This window comes from Euleptes europaea, chromosome 11 (assembly GCF_029931775.1).
Source record: "Euleptes europaea isolate rEulEur1 chromosome 11, rEulEur1.hap1, whole genome shotgun sequence".
Classification (NCBI taxonomy): Eukaryota; Metazoa; Chordata; class Lepidosauria; order Squamata; family Sphaerodactylidae; genus Euleptes; species Euleptes europaea.
This window is the reverse complement of record NC_079322.1, coordinates 32184952-32204554: the sequence shown is the minus strand read 5'-3', so window position 1 is coordinate 32204554 and position 19603 is coordinate 32184952. Positions and strand designations below refer to the sequence as shown.

The 19603-nt window shown below is 40.5% G+C and overlaps 1 protein-coding gene across 1 annotated transcript in view; it reads left to right on the top strand.

The window, feature by feature from the left end:
- The window catches only part of STT3B (STT3 oligosaccharyltransferase complex catalytic subunit B), a 47380-nt gene extending 37735 nt beyond the window's left edge, over positions 1–9645 (top strand). Inside the window, exons 11-16 of the mRNA XM_056857360.1 lie at positions 385–572; positions 754–925; positions 2601–2774; positions 3664–3777; positions 5808–6020; positions 8984–9645. Coding sequence (XP_056713338.1) covers positions 385–572; positions 754–925; positions 2601–2774; positions 3664–3777; positions 5808–6020; positions 8984–9064 — 942 coding nt within the window. The 3' untranslated portion in view covers positions 9065–9645. The remainder of the gene's footprint in view (positions 1–384; positions 573–753; positions 926–2600; positions 2775–3663; positions 3778–5807; positions 6021–8983) is intronic.
- Positions 9646–19603: the final 9958 nt, after the last annotated feature.

Below are 19603 nucleotides of genomic sequence, written 5' to 3'. Positions count from 1 at the left end.
CTGTCTTAGATGGTTACTAGATAAATGTCTAAAGAAGAAATAGAAAAGAGCAAGAGTCCCGTAGCCGAGGGAAAGACCCTGTGTTCCCTCCCTCTCTCCCCCCCTCTCTCTCTCACACACACTCACACACACACACACAAAATTTGGGCAACTCATTACTGTGACTGCGCTTTAAAAAAATCGGCCACTGTGCGGACAGCTTCTCCCAGCCTCGAAATACCATCTCTAATGGTGTTGCACATAGAATGGAAAACAAATTGTGAGATAAGGCTGTGAAAGGATAGCTGATGGTGGTGTTATTGTTGAACACAGGAAAGATCTGTGAACTTAAAAAAATTCCGCGTCAATTAAGAGGACCAAAAACTTCAATGCTTCTTTGTTCAGGCAGGTAAAGTGAGGAAACATATCTCCGAACAGGAAAAAACTGAAGAAGGTCTTGGCCCCAATATCAAGAGCATTGTTACGATGTTGATGCTGATGCTGTTGATGATGTTCGCCGTTCACTGTACATGGGTCACTAGCAATGCCTACTCCAGTCCTAGTGTCGTTCTGGCCTCTTACAATCATGATGGGTAAGACTCAATCATTTTGTATGCCTGTTAGCAGTGACTGAATTTTTGCCTATGTGAAAATGGCTAGGAATGCAAAAACCTGCTCGGGGCATCATGTGACACATTAGATCTAATCAAGACAATTCTGCTGTCTAATAGTAGTTATATTTACACTAGCTGTAAACTGCTTCCTGCGTTTCAGTACTCGGAACATCTTGGATGACTTCAGAGAAGCCTACTACTGGCTAAGGCAAAACACAGACGAACATGCCAGAGTAATGTCTTGGTGGGATTATGGCTATCAAATAGCAGGAATGGCAAATCGGACTACTCTAGTTGACAATAATACTTGGAATAACAGCCACATAGCCTTGGTACGTAATAGTAATTCAATGTGCGGGGACATTTAACATAGTACTTTGTATTTATAAATATTTACAACTTAATGTGAGAAAAAATAGTTATAATTTTCATGGCAGTAATGAGGTTTTGATTATTATGAGTTTTAACTGGAACACAGTCTTCAGTTTTATTCTCTAAACATTGAAACAGAACAAGGGATGGCATCAGTATAAACTTTGGATGTTAAAATTAACTTCCCTTTATTTGGCTTCCCTTTTGTCAACTCTTGTAAGGGAGACAGTAATGTATGAAAACAGTCCATGTGATGGCAATTGATTTCAGCATCTTCTGTCTTCTAGTCTAGGAAAGAAAACTAATTTCAGTCCCTGGTGTTAAATAGATTTTATCTTGTAAAAGACTAAACAAGGCATCATTTGAAAGCACCTTGAATAAGACTGGCATTTAGGCTGTATTATTTCGATGCAATTATAGTTAAAATGTTATAAGCCTAATGTTGAATGTAAGATTACATTCTAAATATTGTACATAGCAGTTTTGCTTCTAGTAGAGAATGTCTTAGTATTTATATGCAAATTCATCCAGCTTTGTATCCATCTGCAACAAGTGTGCATAATGAGAAATACCAGTATAGCTTATTCAGCAATGTAATATTAGCTGTGCATTGCTGGATAAGCTATACTGGTATTTCTCGTTATGCTCACTTGTTGCAGATGGATACAAAGCAGGATGTATTTACATATAAATACTAAGACGTCCTCTACTGGAAGTCCATTTAACTTCAATGTGACTTTCCAAAGATCTTTTTAAAGTAAAATTCTTTCAGAGTAATTGTATGCAGTAATTTCAAGTCTAGAATATTTTGTGTTTCAAAGGTGCTCTGAGTTTTCAGTTGTGGGTTTGCCAAGAACTCAGATCAGGGAAGCCAGGTAGAACAACAACTTAATTTGACTGAAGGTCGACTTGGAATAAAATAAGGGTTAGGAAGTGGCCTGCAGGGTTCCCACTGCAAGGGAGCTGTGATCATCACTGTTCCTCACACTCTGAGATGGCGGCTGAGGGGAGTTGGGGGAGGGCTGCCAGTTGCTAGTCTTCATGATCCTTAAGAACATAAGAAAGGCCCTGCTGGATCAGACCAAGGCCCAGCAAGTCCAGCAGTCTATTCACACAGGTGCCTCTAGGAAGCCCACAAACAAGACGACTGCGGCAGTATTGCCCTGCCCATGTTCCAAAGCACCTAATATAATAGTCATGCTCCTCTGATCCTGGAGAGAATAGGTATGCATCATGACTAGTATCCATTTTTACTAGTAGCCATGAATACCCCTCTCCTCCATGAACATGTCCACTCCACTCTTAAAGCTTTCTTGATAACTACCAACATAAAAAATGTGGTCAGGGATTATAAATGCTAGAACACACGCAATATATGAAAAATCCTCTTTCATTTCTGCTTTATCACATTCTGAAAGTGATGGTTTCTCTTCTCAAGGGGCCAGGAATACAAAACTTTCAGCTAGGCCTCAGCTGTCTAGATTATACACTTACTTAGCATGAAATAAATGACCTGTTGAAATATATATGGCAGGGCCCTGATTTAAAAGTGAAACAGAAAATTACAGAAAATGTTTATTTTAGGTTGTGGACAAGAATTTGTGTAGAGGTTTAAAATAACCAACTTTATTGCAGGTCGGAAAAGCTATGTCTTCAAATGAGACAGCAGCTTATGAGATCATGAGAAGTCTGGATGTGGATTATGTGTTAATAATTTTTGGAGGTGTAATTGGCTACTCTGGTGATGATATCAACAAGTTCTTGTGGATGGTGAGGATAGCCGAAGGTGAACATCCTAAAGACATCAGAGTAAGTAGAAATTAAAAGAAAAGCACGAGTAACCCATCCCTGGAAAGATGCAACACATCTGCTAGGACAGTTATTTGGGTACCATCTGACAAAACCTTGCCTCTCATTCTGCCATACGTCCAGTGGCAAATTACACCAGATTTGCTGGACGTCCTGCAGCTCCCAGATACTCTGCATTAGCACTATAATTGTCCAATTGCACAGTCTGTGAGGAAGGGTAAATCCCATCTCTGCTCCCCCTACTGACTGCTTCTCCCACCCCACTTGCCACTGTACATTTTGACAGTGTCAGTTGAGGGGTTGCTATGTCACATGTTCTTTTTTGTTTCAAGTTGCATTGTCTTCCCAAGATTAGCAATTGTTTCAACAGTTCGCCCGCCCGCCCCCCGCCAATTTGATTTTTCTGCAAACCTACAGCTTCCCTGATGTTGGGTACCCTCCCTTGCAAAAAGGTGGACCATGTTCAGCATTATGATGTCATCTTAACATTCAACGATGTATTTGCTGTTGGAGAATCAGTAATTAAGGGCCATTGGCAAACATGTTGATTCAGCATAACATGTCTGATTGTGAAGATGAAATTGAGACAGATTATAACCCTGAATTGCAGGCAAGAAATCTAAAAAAAAAAAAATCCAAGAATGGTGATCATACATGCACCTTACTAAACACAAAATTGAACCATACACTTGAATCTCTGAAATCGACATGTAAGCTCTTAAAGAAATAGCATTGCTACTATGTCCTCAAAGAATTTGGAGTCCCTAAGTATGTGCAAGACTTCTTTGTGTGTGGTCCTATTTTGCTACCCTACCAACTGGCTGGGGATCATTTAGGATATGTCAGATAAAACTAACTTGATTTTGTTGCTGTTGTTTTTTCCTTTAAGGAAAGTGACTACTTTACTCCCCAGGGAGAATTTCGGGTGGACAAAGCAGGCTCTCCAACCTTGTTAAACTGTCTCATGTATAAAATGTCATATTACAGATTTGGAGAAATGCAGGTTGGTGAGATTTGTTCCTTTTACAAGTTTTAAGTTTAAGTATTTAGATTTTGTATGAAGAGCTAGCCATTCTTTCCCTTTTTATATGTATCCAGGTACTAATGATGCAGATTTTATTGGGAGTATTTCATGGGCCCTTGTGTTGAATTTCCTGGGGACTCTTCTGTCTCAAACTTCCGAAACCCTAATTCGTGACTGTCTTCAAAACCTAACTTTGTCTGACTCCCAATCTTCTTCTAACAACCTCCCCATCAGATCTTCAACTTTTACCTGTACAGTTCCTATTGGCTGATTCGGAGCCCGCTTTGATTGGCTGCTGTGTCTCTGCGGTACATCCATTCACCAAGCAGCACTGTGATTTAGTGGTTAATGTATTGCTTTAATTCAGCCAAAGAAGTTTTAATTTCCATGTGTCTGTTTAAAGTAATGCCTTCTCGTAGGTTGGTCCGAATGACCGCCACATGCCTCTCTTCCCAAAAATTGTCTTAATTTGATGGTTAACAACATCATATAGTGGATGGTTGCAGTTTGAGCTGGAGTGGGTTACTTATTGCCCTTGAACTTATTTCCTAGACCACAATTCAAAGGGACTGAACCCGATGCTGTCTTGTAGCACTCCTCTGCATAAATAAACACAGAAAAGTCACACCCCAGTTGTTTGGATGCTCGGCCACATAAGTTTTAAGCATTCTTCCCACATTCCATTAAATCTTTCTACAATACCTTTTGTCTCAGGTTGGTATGGAATGGAAGTTAGATGCTTTACACCACAGATTATCAGTTTAATTTTATTGGGAAGTCACTTTTTATACAACACCAAATTGTACTTCCTGTTATCAGGCTAACCAAGCTTCATTATTATGAAAGCCTTTAGCACATTCCCATGAAGTTTACATTATCTACTAGACGTTTTTGTACAGTCCCATAAGCAGTGCTGCTACAGTTCAAGTATCTAAACCATTTGCAGAGTTCTATTATATATCTGTTTGTCCTTGAACATGGTAGCAACAGCATCTTTCTGAATGCCAACTCAACCAATGCGTCTCCTGTCACTGTGCCATCAATTCGGGTATCCATGTGAACTCTTGCAGGGGTTAATAGGAATATGTAAATTAGGAATATAATTTGGCTGTAGCTCTGTAAAGTATTACTTCTATATGTATACAGTACTCAGCTGATCTTTGGATCAGCTTTCTGCAGTTTGACTAAAAACGTAGCCAAAAGGATTATAGTTAGGGTTTTTTTTCTTATTAACAAGTTTGCAGTTATTATTTATAAAGAAAATAGTAAATTACACTTTAGAATCAAGTTCATGTAATGAAGGTGAGAATTTTAATTTTTGAGGGGTTTGTGAACCATCTTGAGGCATGAAAAAAGAATGTACCACAATATTCAGCAAAAGATTTTCAGGGGTAGCAGAGGGAAGGGAGGTGGGGGTGAGTGCTCTTAGTATAGAACATGCAAGTTCCCCTTTCCAATTCTCAAGTGCAGGAAGAAATACCTCCTGAAGGGGCCTTTTGTGCCCATTCCATTTTGTATCAACTTAGTTAAGCTCAAATGAGTATTGTTATGAGCAGTGTGTGTTTGTAGGACAAGAATCTGATAATTTTAACTTGATTTTATTTGCTATTCTGTTTTGTCGTTCCTGGTTTTATGGTTAACTTGTTTCTGTCTGCTCTTTGGTTGATGCTGGTTTACTTACTTTTTGAGCATATGTTGTATTTCTTTATATTTTTAGTAATTGTACACCAGTTGCATACAACTATTGGGGAGATGATCTATAAGTGTCTTAAATATTAAAGAAATAACATTAAAGACAAAATAATAGAGTATTATTTAATGCTCTAAGGTTTTAAAATTTGGCCCCCCATGATGATGACCTGTTGCAAAATATTACATGCAAACTCATGTAATGTAGTTTTGAAACTGTATTTTAAATACAGCTCATTTTTCAAAGCAATAATATATATGACTAGTTGTTCGCAGCATTGTTCATTCCTGCAAGCTAATATTTGGTATTAATTTTGCAGCTGGATTTTCGGACACCCCCAGGATTTGACCGCACACGCAATGCTGAGATTGGCAACAAGGACATTAAGTTTAAACATTTGGAGGAAGCCTTTACATCAGAGCACTGGCTTGTTAGAATATACAAAGTAAAACACCTAGACAACCGAGAGACATTGGACCATAAGCCTAGGCTAACCAACATTTTACCAAAACAGAAGTATTTGTCAAAAAAGGTGGGTTCCCAGTGAAGTACCTCAACGGAGGTTTACAGTGTTAAATACATTTACCAGCTGTATTAGTTTTGTCCACTAGCAAAATACAGAGACAGTTGTGCGGAAGATCAGACCTGCCTAATGGCGACAGTGGTTAACTAACACTCTGATTAATCGAGCATGTGAGAACAACCAAATTTTATTGTTGCTAAATTGGCAGACTGTCAAAGGCTGTGTTAGAATCTTTTAAAAACCCCAGCTAAATGTAACAAAGTATACTATCTAAAATTCATTAGTAGTGTTTCAGTAACTGGCAGCTCGCTCAGTAAAATGTGAAAGTGTCTTTCTGAAAAGTGGAAAAGTGATGCCTCGAAATTTCAGAATGCCTTTTTTTGTAAAATAATTAAATCTGAAGTTTTTGTTGACAGCTTGAGTGTCTGGCTTCTTACTCTTTTTGGAAATCATCTCACTTAAAACACACTACTCATGGTACCCACTATTTTTTGTGTGCTGTTTTTAATCTGTTACTCAATAAAGTGCTCACGCATGAAAAGAAAATTATTTTTAAAGCATAAACTCCTCTGATTTTGCATGATTCCTTATAAAACCAATAACAAAGGTTTTTAGAGCCTTGCTAAATTAACAATGTTTTACAGTGGTGACACTTTTAGTAAGGTCATTCATGTCAGGGCCACCGTTGTATAAATTTTAGGGTTGGATTTATAAAATGTATTTATCTAGGATGACTTGTGTGGAGAATGCACAAGGTAGATTGGTTAGTAAGTTGACACTGGAACAGAGTGCTAATTCACGCAGTACAAAATCCTTGTGGTGGCTACATGGACTTTGTGTTACACATACACCAGGAATTACATGGCTTGCAAGGACCATGTCCCAATTGTGCCCATGGAGCAAATGAAGGCATCAGTCTTCGCCTCACGTTGTTTTCACAAATTGAAACTGCCATAGGGAGCTACCGCTTGCTTCGTTGGGAAACTTACATATAGCCATCATTACACCTGGGTTTCCCAGCAGAGCAAATAGCAGCTTCCCAGGACAGTTTCTGTATGTGAAAACAGTACAGGGAAATACTGAAGCCCTCTCTGCATGTACTCTGCCACAAGGACTTTGTATTGTGTGAACTGGCCCTAAATTAAAACTTGCATAGCCTGATGGTAAGACTAAATTTATTAATCACCATTTAGCTGTTCTTTTTTTTAACTTTCTGTTTTCCTCATAATGATTTGGCTTCTCTGTTGCTTGTATGCACAAATATTGTCTGCTATATTTACTCCCCCTCCTTTCCCTGGGTTCTCCCTATCTGGTGTTTCTATCTGGCTTCCTGGCTTCTTTCATGTGCATCTTATTTGGGTGTACAGAAGCATCTGCATGGAAATATTCATGCTGCTGCTCTGAATGGGGAGGTAAGAAGTGCATATTTTTGCACTCTTTACAGGAAAAAAAACCTTGTGTTTCACCCAAAAGCTATCACTTGCTGTATTCAGATCTTACTATGGTATGGCAGAAAGTTTGTTGTGTTGTTAAATGCACAGTACTAACTGCATGCAAACTCATAACCTGCAACTCATTATGGAGGGAGGAATGTGACCACAATCTGTCTGCAGTATCCAACTATGATTTTAATTTGGTGCTGTTAGTGGATCATGTAAATGTTTGCAAGTGATATAATAAGCATTTCAACTTCTATTTTAATGTGCAGCATTCATGTGTTTAAATTATTGTACTGTCTTTCCTGATGACATATTGCCACGGTTAATTTGCATTTGCTATGTACTGAAGTGCAGGTTTCAGCCAATGGTCTTGTCTCCGCTTTTTAAGTCCTTGAAGTGAAAAAAGCTACATTCTTTTTTTAGAAAAACAAATGTGTGGACGAGTCAAGTATACGTGCCGTACCATGAATTGCAGTGTTATATAGCTGCAAGTGGTTTTTGTATTAGCATTTGGGTTCAGAAAGTCTATAAGATTTTCCTTCCTTTTAAGAAAGTGCACTATGAAGTTGCAATAAGGATGTAGTTCCTCTAAGTAGATGTGGTAAATTTATGTACTACATTTAGTATGACATCCTGCATATGGTAGCTTGTGCAAGTAGAGGTTTATGATCAAGTGCCAAAACTGCTATATGTCAGGCATAAGGATTCACCAGGCTGTAGAATAGTAATACCATTACCCTTTTGTTTTGTGTGGTAGACAGTTCTTCAGGGTCAATTTTACACAATTGGACTGCTTTGTGCACTTCAAGACACAAGAACATAGTGATTAATTGATGAAACTAACAGGGTAGCTCTAAGACCAAAATGTAAACAACTTAATTTGGAATAAGATACCAGAGTAAGAGTTCTGTAGGACACAGGAAGAAAAAAGTGGGTGCTGTATATAACCCTTTATTAAAAAACATCAGAATAACGCAGAGCACTAAAAAGGATCATGCTCAATGTTTCTTCCCAATGTAATATGAAAGGAACTGCGGAGGTGTTCTATTTTACTACAGTTACTTTGAAAATAACATTACAGCCCAGTTTTCTAAAAAAATGTCCCCGTTTTGGTGATGTTCGTGGATTTTGAGCAGGGTGTAGTGGCACCAGCACAACTGTTCAAAGGCCCCTATGCAAGGTATACTTTTGGTTTTATGTAATACCAATACAACAGCCTTGAAATTCTAAAATACTTCCAGTTTACTGGAAATTCCCAATAGCAGAATATCTTCTACACAAAAGGTTTTTCTTGGGGGCGGGGGGTTACTAGTTTTCAAATGTATAGTGCGCCAAATAAGTCACTGTATGGTCAGGGCTTGAAAAACTGTCCTGATTCTTAGGTGCTAGTTTCTAGGTGCCCGGGTAACCAGCTGCTTGCCATTTTTCCAGCCCCAACCTAAATTTAACATTTAAGGAGTTCAAGAGAAATTCAAAAATGCTGTCACTAGAGCATTATAATTAACTAATACACTATTCTGTTTTTCTTTTTAGACTGCCAAAAGGAAGCGTGGCTACATTAAGAATAAACTAATTTTAAAGAAAGGCAAGAGACCCAGCAGGAAGACAGTTTAAATACACTGATTGCTAATATGAAGCAGTTGTCCTTGAGATAACCAGTCTTTGCCTTTAGCTCAAGTCATGTTTCACAGCAACATGAGGGTACAGAACCATCATTGGTCCAGATTATTGTACAAAACTTTCAGGCAATGTCTGACATTAAAAAAAAATTGGCTTGTCGAGAACAGCTGTTATAGATTTGTATTGTGGAGCAAGACAGAGCTGCTATCCAGGTCTAGCAGCAGAATTATTATTTTTTAATTGGTACATATTGTCCTTCCAACCTATTGAGAATTTGGACTGATTGCACCAAAGAGCCCTTCTAATTCGGTCCTTGGCACATGCATACTTGTCAGTTTTTTAAGTTCAGCTGAACAGCAATATCTTAACTGGAATGGTAATGTATGAATTGACTATTCTCAGTCTGACACTCTCAGAAGTGTGGATATTTTTTATATTCAGATATTAGAACGACTCCTTTTTGAGGTATTTATTTTACAAGATTTTCTTCTATATACTCTTTTCTTGCTGTATGTTGTGTTCAGGACTGAAAACCAAGTTGCAGGTTTCACGAATCACGGGACAGGTGATACAATTGGATGACACAACATGTTTTGAAAAGGGGGGAGGGTGTCTCACTGCCCTTTATGCAGGCATGCTCCTGAAATGTACAAGGGGCAAATCTTGTACAGTGTAGATACAAGGGCTACATTTGTATCTTAAATCTGACACGACAGTAATGAATGCTACTGAGCACCGCAGCACCTGGTGTTTTCAGAACTTGTTTAGCTGCACATATTTACAAGTCATAACAATTAAGGGAAAAAAATTGACAAGTATCCAAACTCCCTCACTGTGGCTATCAAAAAGGCAGAGGGGTTTATAAGCCTACCCTGCCCTTTCCTTGGGGTTGGATTTCCTGGAAATGACTAGCGTATCTTCATATTTTTATTTAGTGCTTTAGTTATGAAACTTCTGCTTGAATATTTGCTTTTGTCTTTTATACGTTATGAAAAAAAGACAATTTATCAAGTGCACTAAATACAAATGGGGATTGAACATGTTCACTTTCCAGCTATAGGAAACTTTATGAACTTTGAACGTTTAGTTATTTTAATAAAGTTTTAAAAAAGAGAAAAAGTGGTGGGTTTCCCTTGACAGCCACAGGATTATAATTTTGATATAGGAGACAGCTTATACCAGATGTATTGGTGTAAAGCAGAATAGTATGTACCTTCCAAACAAAATTATCTATTGCTCAGTGAGAATGTTACTGCTGATTTTTCTCAGATGTATAATTTTTATTTGTAAATTCATTTTTGAGTAAAGAGATTATTAGATCTACAATGCAGTGGCAACATTTTCACAAAATACCAAGTCTGGATTTCTGACCCTTTGTCATTGAGATTATTTTACTTTGTTGCTTTAAAACTCAATGCAGACCCGTTGTTGACTATAGGGAAAAATAAAGTTAAATCAAGTTTTGTGTTAAGTGATTGGCTTGTATTCTTTTTGTTTGTTTTACTTATCTTGGACTTTCTAAAAGGTGCAGTGCTATAAGGACCCTTAAGAACTCAATTCTAAGAACTCAATATTATAAATCTGTCAAGAGCTACCCTGTTAGATTGTGCCAATTTTTGATAAGGAGCTGCTTATAAATATTTCTTTAAACATAATTGCCCTTCGCTGTAAGAATTCTCATTATTTTATTTAGTCATTTTTTGAGGTAGTGGTTCACTAATCACTTTGTTCGTTTAATTGGTTGCTTTGGATCGCTATGCATTTTTAGGTACATCTATAGTCAGCTGTGACTTGACGGCACAAAAACAAATAAGCAGTGCTGATCTCATATTCATGGATTTAATACACATCGCTTTGACTTGTGCTAGGCTTCTTATTGGATTCTTTTAACCCATACCACATTATTATCATTTCTGTAAATCTGCTTTATAGTTCTAATAGGAAACTTCAAATAGCTAACTTTTCACAAGGCTTCCAAAAATACAAATTTGATATCTAGTTGTGCAAATGTGCAAGCTTTATTTTGAGAGTACTATTTGAAGATATGGTGGAGGCAAGTTTACAGGTCTGTGAGGAAATGCTGGGGGGGGGGCAATTTGGAACTCCTCTTCACCTCCAAAATCTCTTTTCATGATTCTGTAACCTTCATGGGTTTGAGCAGGCCAGTTTTCCTATCTACCTTTGGTTTTTCTTTCGCCTTCTCGGTTGTGTCCCATACGTTGTGCCTCCAGGACTGTACTCAGTTCTTATCAGTTCTTGGGATTTCCTCCTTTGGGTCCGTTTACAAAGGCATATTTCTTTGCATATCTTGGGATCCTCTGAGTTCTGCTGCTGCCACAAAAGGTACCAGTCACCCATTTCATTATGATGGTGATGTTTTCATGGTAATATGATGCAATAGTGATTGGAACCACAAGGAAAATATCAGCTGTATGGAAGTCCAGAACAGTTCAAGAGAAAAAATGGACCTTCTTGCATATATCCATATCCGTTACATAACCATAACAATGCATGATCATGTATAATTTTTTTAAAGCCCTAAACTGGAAATACAACTGATGCGTTTGAATAACTTTTTAAATTGTATGGATTTACAACTTTACTTATTTCAGAGGGGACTTTTCTGCAACCAATATATACTTCATTTTCAGTGCAACTCAAGGACTGCGTGGTACTGGACATAAGTTAGACTAGGAATCCAATTTGAAATAAAAGTTTTTCTAGAGAGCAGAAGCAAGCATGCTGCAGTATTGCAGTTTGTTTCCCTTCATGAGAATCAGTCGCTACTCTGCAGGTGGCACTGTCATAGTTAGCCCTGTTGAAAATAAACATGGGTATGCTCTTAAACGTTAAGACCCTTGTTTCAGATTTCATTGACTTAGGGGAGGAGTGACACTGGGAGCTGGCCTTTTAAAATACTACAAAAATTGAACTACTTCTGAGAAATAGTAAATGTAACTTGTGTGTGCAATACCACTACAGAGTTTAAAGCAGGTATGTCCATACCTCTGGCTATCAACTACAGTTGCACTCATTTGGAAACACTGAACCCAGTAATTCAATACCTGGCCTGTGAACGCACTAGCAACTTACCTCGCAATTTAAATGTACACAAGCATCCAACACAACTTAAAATTTCTGTTCCAACCGCAACGCCTTCCTCCGGTGTATTAGATAAAATTCGTATGTCTTCCCCTCACACTCCCTGATTTAGAGCATATTTTTTGGAAGAGAAAGGGGGCAACACTTCCGCCATCACAGTAATGACCACCGTCAAATTCCCACGCATGCGCGGCAGTATTCACGCGCCAGCTTGAAGTAGCATTGTGATTGGCTGAGGTGTTAGCCTGCTGCGCATGCCCACTTGGTGCTCGAAACAAGGACGGCGATTGGTCCAGCGTCAGCGCCAGGGGAAATTAAGGAAAATTCACGGGGCACTTCATAACGGTTGCAGGAAAGCCAGTTTTAAAAATGGCGGCAAAAAGGGGACAAACAAAACCTCTGATTGTAATGCAGGGAAGGAGTTTTACTTTGGGAAAGCGAAACTTGCTGCCATCCCACCCCTCACATCTGCCTTTGCCTAAGCAGTCAAAAATAAAGAGATGTTGCACATCGCCTCCAATAAACCCTCCCGATCAAACAACATGACGTGGGCATAAGCGCAAGCCGCAGACTTTCCATTTATTTTGAGCAGAGGAAAGATGACACAACCTCATGGCGTTTCATGCAAGCAATGAAAAAAATACCCTTTGCAATTGAGGCTGTAGCAAACTGGCGGCTGCTCGCGCAAATGGTTGCGCTTTTCTGCAAAGCGGAAAAAGGGAAAAGAGTGTGGGCAGTTAGGGAGGTGGGGGAGGAGTGGGGGGTGGACTGGCAGCAGGAAGTGGAGTGAAGACAGATTTTCTGTTTGCACTTTAAGGCTCCGGGCGAGGAAAACGTTTCATTTCTATTAATTCGCCATATAAGTGAATGCTCTTAACGCAGAGAAATTGTGCTCTGGAGATGTCTCCAGAATCCTTCGGTTGAGATGAAGTGCGAACATGCAAGGAAAGCCCGCAGAAATCAGAGCTGCAAATGCGAAGTGCGGACATGGTCCTGGTGTGTTTTTGCAGCCCTCGAATAGATGGGGCATGCCACAACTGGTTGCAATAGGGAGAAATTATTGCTACCAACACTTCTGTGAGCTGAACAATAATGGGGGGAGGGGTTCTCCTAATTTCCCTTTCATATTGCCCCTTGCGCATGCGCACCCCCTATCACCACACCTGAGAGTTGAGGGAGTCTTGGGAACAGCATGGGATGCAGTAAGGCTGACTACAGCAAAAAGAAGAAAAGTTGGTTTTATACCCTGCTTAAGGAGTCTCAAAGCAGCTTACAATCGCCTTCCCTTCCCCTCCCCACAACAGACACCTTGTGAGGTAGGTGGGGCTGAGAGTTCGGAGAGAACTGACTAGCCCAAGGTCACCCAGCAGGCTTCGTGTGGAGGAGTGGGGAAACCAACCCTGGTCACCAGATAAGAGTCCACCACTCTTATCCATTGTACCACACTGGCAGACATCTTCCCTATACAGTCACGTGTATGAGTCCTCTGCTTCTATAACAGTGCTGGTGGGCAGCTTTTCACTAGTTTCCCCTCTCCTGCTGTTCTTGGCAATCTTTTAGTCCCGAATAGGTTTTGGGAGCACTTCTTGGGGAGGAAACCAAGATCCCTCCCCAGATTTGTTCCTAGTTATGGAAAGTGTATATGTAGCCCAAAGAACCACTAATCAGGAACAAGAGGATTGCAGTTGCCTAAGCCTGCTGTTAAGCCAGCCAGTTGACTGGACTCAGGAACTGTTACACTTCTAAAACATAGTCGTTTCATAATGGCTAAGTGTTTCCAGACAGATGGCAAAGCTGCTCCATCTACTCAAAATACACTACGAATCCACACCCTGTGGGGTTTAGGGTAAGCAAGCTCAGGAGCAATGAGTTCTGGTGCTGCCCGACAATCCCAGACAGCAGTACAGAACATTCCACCCTTCCTCCCCACCTGTGATTTTTTAAAATGTTGCTAATGTACATGATGCCCTGACCTGGATAAGCTCAAGCAAGCCTGATCTCATCAGATCTCAGAAGCTAAGCAGGGTTGGACCTGGTGAGTTTGGATGGGAGACCACCAAGGAATACCAGGGTCATTATGCAGAGGAAGGCAGTGGCAAACCACCTATGCAAGTCTCTTGCCTTGAACAGCACAAGTCAGCTGGGACTGGTTTGCAAAATATGTACATGATGGGTGCTCGCAGTTTTATAAACACCAAGGAGTGCAGAAAGGAGGTAGGTAAGCAGGGAAGGAGGCAGAGTAAGGAACAAAATTGTCAAAAATTGAGCCAAATGAAGAGCATTCACAGCAAAACATTCTGCACTCTGGTCTTCTGGAACCACCCCCCAACCATCCAGCTGTGTATAAATGAATCTCCAAGACAGACTACATCATTACATACAAAGTCAATGTAAAGTTTTAGACAGTACTGAAGTGTAATATCCAAACCATGCTACTGGATAGCACACAATTCTGGGTTATGCTGGCATTAGATCAGGCAACTATATTAGTCTTTCCAACGGGCTTTGATGGATGTAAGAGATTCATATTTAACTCCATAGCCAGAAGGTTGTTTCTTATATGTTTATGGCTCTTGCAGTGCAATTCTATGACGTTACTGTAATCTTAAATCCACTGATTTAAATGGAATAAGAGTTGAATGACTGTATAGGATTACACTTTCAGGCACTTATAAAAAGACATTCAATCAAAGGTAGACAAAATCAGGCTCTATGCTGAAATGCATATTCATAAGGGTCATTGGACAACCATCCCTCTATGCACAAAGAACTCTTCAGCTGGTAATGTATATGTGTGGTGGGGGGAGATGTGTGTTTGCACAGCTGAGATTATTACAAAGAATGGCAGCAAGAGGAGTGCCCATTTTAATCAAACTTTAGCCTTAGTATACCATGCCCAACTCAGTCCCTGCTATAATTAAATTCCCACTCAGGAAAAAAACCTCCCTTTTTACACTGTTAACAATGTACCAGTAATGTAGAATGAGGGTTTAGAGAAGAGGCCTGTTCCATCTACCTCTGGCGGTGCCGCTTAACCAAGCTTACTGCTGTGCCCATACCCAGAGGAATCCACACAACCAAACCCCCAACCCACTGGAAATGCCATGGTGATAGCTCTCGTACCTGACTGGACTTTTTCCCTTCCTCCCAAGCCAGGGAGCCATTCTACACATGAAGCAGACAAATGGATAAGCTCCTGCAGAGCTGACTCCCTACAGCAAAAGGTAAAACGGAGAAGGAGGAAATTGAGGATGACATCAGCTGACTGCACCGTCAGAAGCCTGGCAATGACGAGAGACATCAAGCTGGCTGGCTGACCAGGTGGGAGTGGGGTTCACATACTTGAAGACACAATAGGTAGAGCTTGCCCTCTGGGCAATGGCAGTTAACTGAGTGTTCTGGTTAAACTGTGGAACTCCCTGCCCCAGGAGGTGGTGATGGCTGCCAACTTGGAAGAAGGCTTTAAGTGGGGAGTGGACATGTTCATGGAGGAGAGGGCCATTCATGGCTACTAGTAAAAATGGATTGGATACTGGTCACGGTGCATACCTATTCTCTCCAGGATCAGAGGAGCATGCCTATTATATTAGGTGCTGTGAAACACAGGCAGGATGGTGGTGCTGCAGTTGTCTTGTTTGTGGGCTTCCTAGAGGCACCTGGCTGGCCACTGTGTGAATAAACCGCTGGACTTGATGGAACTTGGTCTGATCCAGCATGGCCTTTCTTACGTTCTTATCATAATCAAGTGCCAGATAACAAAGCTCCTAATGCATTTTAACTGAAATTTGAGTGCTCTTACATTTGATGAAAAACTCGGGCAGAACATAATCCAGAAAACATGTTCTCAAATCATGGCTAATGAACATCTACTCGCACCAGATGACAACTTCTATACAGTCACTCAAACTATGTCAGTTACTCAAACTTGACATGACAACTTATATACAGTCACTCAAACTTTGTAAGTGTAAGGCCTCTTGAAAAAGGAGGAGGAGATGGTTTTTATAAGCTAACTTTCTCTACCACTTAAGGAAGACTCAAACCAGCTTACAATCTCCTTCCCTTCCCCTCCCCACAACAGGCACCCTGTGAGGTAGGTGGGTCTGAGAAAACTCTAAGAGAACTGTGACCAGCCCAAGATCACCCAGTTGACTTCATGCGTAGGAGTGGAGAAACCAACCCGATTCACCAGATTAGAGTCCGCTGCTCATGTGTAGGAGTGGGGAATCAAACCCGGTTCTCCAGTCCACCGCTCCAAACCACCACTCTTAACCACTACACCATGCTGGCTCTCCTTGAGGTTGAATATTAACCCAAGTGAAACTGACTGTTGGATTCCACCCAATACTAGTGATCTAGAACAGCTCAGTCAAACAGACAATAATGCATCACAACCAATACATTCAAATAAAATTTATTGAGTGTCTCCAGTTTGTGATTTTAACTCACAAATTATGAAAGGAAGGCTAATCAGAAGTGACTGCCAGAAAATCTGATTTTTTTAACAAATAAGTATAAACTTTTTGAACAATTCTATGTAAGAAATTTTTTTGCATAGGTCCTACAGCTGTGCACAAAGGTTAACTGGAAGTACATTGAAATTTACATTACAGTTCAAAGTGTACATACACTCAAAGGAAGTATTCAGACGCAGATGCAAGACAAACATAAGACCTAAAAATAAGGCATGTTGCTTCTTCATACCCCCCAACATAATGTCTCAAAATGCATGGAACAATATTTCAATGGGAAAGGAAATAAAAGATTCTCCTGGCTTTCATTTGAGAATTTGTTCCCTTGATCAGCATTATTCTGTGCCTGTTTGTCTTAGAAAATAAACCCTGGCAGATTTCACCTGTAGGATATCAGGTGCCGATAAAAGTAGTGTTAATTAACAAGGCAAAGACTGATCCTGCAAACATTGTGGTACACCTTTAACTTCAGCATAAGCCACCAGCTCCATGCAGTGTAGCCATGCAGGAAATAAGACTTGATACACCGGACATTTAACATCCCTGTCTTTTCTCCTCAACCACACCTAATGGCAATTCCAGGGGGGGATTCCTACCTGGGAAACAGAGCAAGAGGAGAGTGGTAAACACCAGATCCTCCAGCACCAAGGCCCTGAATCCAAAGCAGCTCTTCATTTACATGTACAGGTTAAGTATCCCTTAACTGGACATCCAAAAACTGCATTGACCCAAAACCCGGACATTTTGAGCTGACATGCAGGCAGATCAGTGCCCCCTTCTCCTGACTTCGGCCATGTGAACCTACCTACCTGCTGGAGATGTGAAGAGAGACGGCCAGCCAGAGGGAGAAAGTGCCACCGCCGTCCCCTCTCCTGCTGCAAGCACTCTGGGGGAAAAGGAGATAAAAAGGAGGAAGGGAAAGGGTGGGGCTACAAGAACGGGAGGGAGCCGGGGGAGATGATGAAAAGGGAAGCCAGCTTTCCTTCAGGGGAGGAGGAGACTACCTCTAGCACGCCTATTCCAAAATACGGAAAGATCCAAACTACAGAACACTTCTGGCCCCAAGCAGTCCGGATAAGGGATACTCAACCGTAAGAGGATCTCCAAATCTTTGGCCCCCCAAAAGCTCTTGTTCATGAATAGCTACCATCACCCTTACATCAAATCAGAGAGAAAAAAAGAGTCTAGGACTTCAGCCAAAGAAGTGAACATAAAAACAAAATTCCAGAGAAATGTAATTGGTTCTTTGGTGAATGATCAAAGCAAGGGTCTGAGAAAGTTGAATGGTGACATTTGTCTGAATTTCAGATGACTCTGCTATGATTTCCCAGGGCCTCAAGATTCAAGCTGGGTAAATGAGGTTTTGCTGGTAGTACTGAAGACTGTCCATACAGGTGACTACTGGCTTTTAGAAACCAAGAGAGAAAAGCCTCGTCTATAAAACTTTCCTTTCAAAGCAAGATTTCTATACGTCTGAGGTTGGACACGTTTTATTTCCTTTAAAAGAGGTTAAACACACTGTGACAAAAACTCTTGTGAATACAATGGCTTCCATATGCTGAGACAAGTGTACAATACAGGCAGCTCAGGAGTAGGGTTATCACTGCATCTTGAGGCAACTGTTATGCTCTTTCAATGAAAAGCAAGACAATGAAAGGATAACTCAAAAGGTAACATGATGTGATACATTCCTTTATAAGAGATACATACAGTTTCGACTGCCGCCTTAGCAGAAAATACTTTAAAAAAAAGAAGCTAATATTACTAGGTGCATCTAACTAGATCTTTCCTGTTTATATACAACATGTGAGTAACTGGGATTTAACAAAAGGCACAGAAATAATCAGTACAATGTAAAGATCGGTTTGCATGGCTAATAACTAGAATGTTTTAAAGGGATGCCATAAATATAATTTAGGGACTGAGCAGAGAACATTCTACACACTTTAATTTAAATCCAGCCTATTTTAAGAGAGAGATCGGCTGAAGTAATGCCACAACTGAAGCACAACCAAGCTTCAGTACTGTTTACTTCAAATGATTTCCATCTCAGAATGGATTCATGCGACTTTTTCCCTACTGTAAAATGGCTTTTGTAGTCTTCTCTTGATAGGTTTCCCTTGTATGTATTGGTCAGGTCTCCCTTGTATGTATTGGTCATGTCTATGAATTGTTCAATGGTTGTCCAAACTCCACACAGAATCGCAGTCTAATTATTGAAGCCAGCTAAGCTCATGTGAACCACTCAGAAGTTAGGAATGCACATGGATCCCCTATTGCCCCAATGTAGCTGAGCTTTGGCATGTACTTTCTTGGCTGGATCGGGAAGCTGCACATACAAAAGCCGCTGTGCATACAATTCTCCTGCCTGATCCACCCACTGGGGCTACTCTACAAGATCAGAGACTAGGACAAGGGGCTCGATTTAAACCTTTACACTCTAACTTCCGCCAGCTGTTTGACAGAAAATTCAGAATACCTGATTGGGGCCCATATGTTTATCACACACACACACACACACACACACACACACAAAGAACTAGAAAGGACAGTTCTGTAAATCCACCTACTCTGTTACAAAGGGGTCACTTAACACTTCCGGGTGGGGGAGGCACTATTGCTCCGAAGACTATGCAGGGTGCAGGATTCTCTCACTTTTCAAAGCCCTTTTGCCTTTTTGTCACAGCAGCTAAATTTATTTTCTTAAGAGGCTGGACATACACTCTCTATAAATTGGAAAAAAAAATCTAACCAGTTGGCATTGCCAAAAAGAACAGAGGAGTAAAGGAGCTTCTTTGTGCTCGAAAGGATAATTAATGGTCTGTAAAGCGCAGTACCTCAGAGGTCTCTGGCACGTCCATCCTCTGGCACCATCCAAAGATCCTGATGCCCAGGGACCAAAAGAATAACAAAGGAGTGTGCTGAACCTGCCTTTGGGAGAACAGGATACGGGGGATGA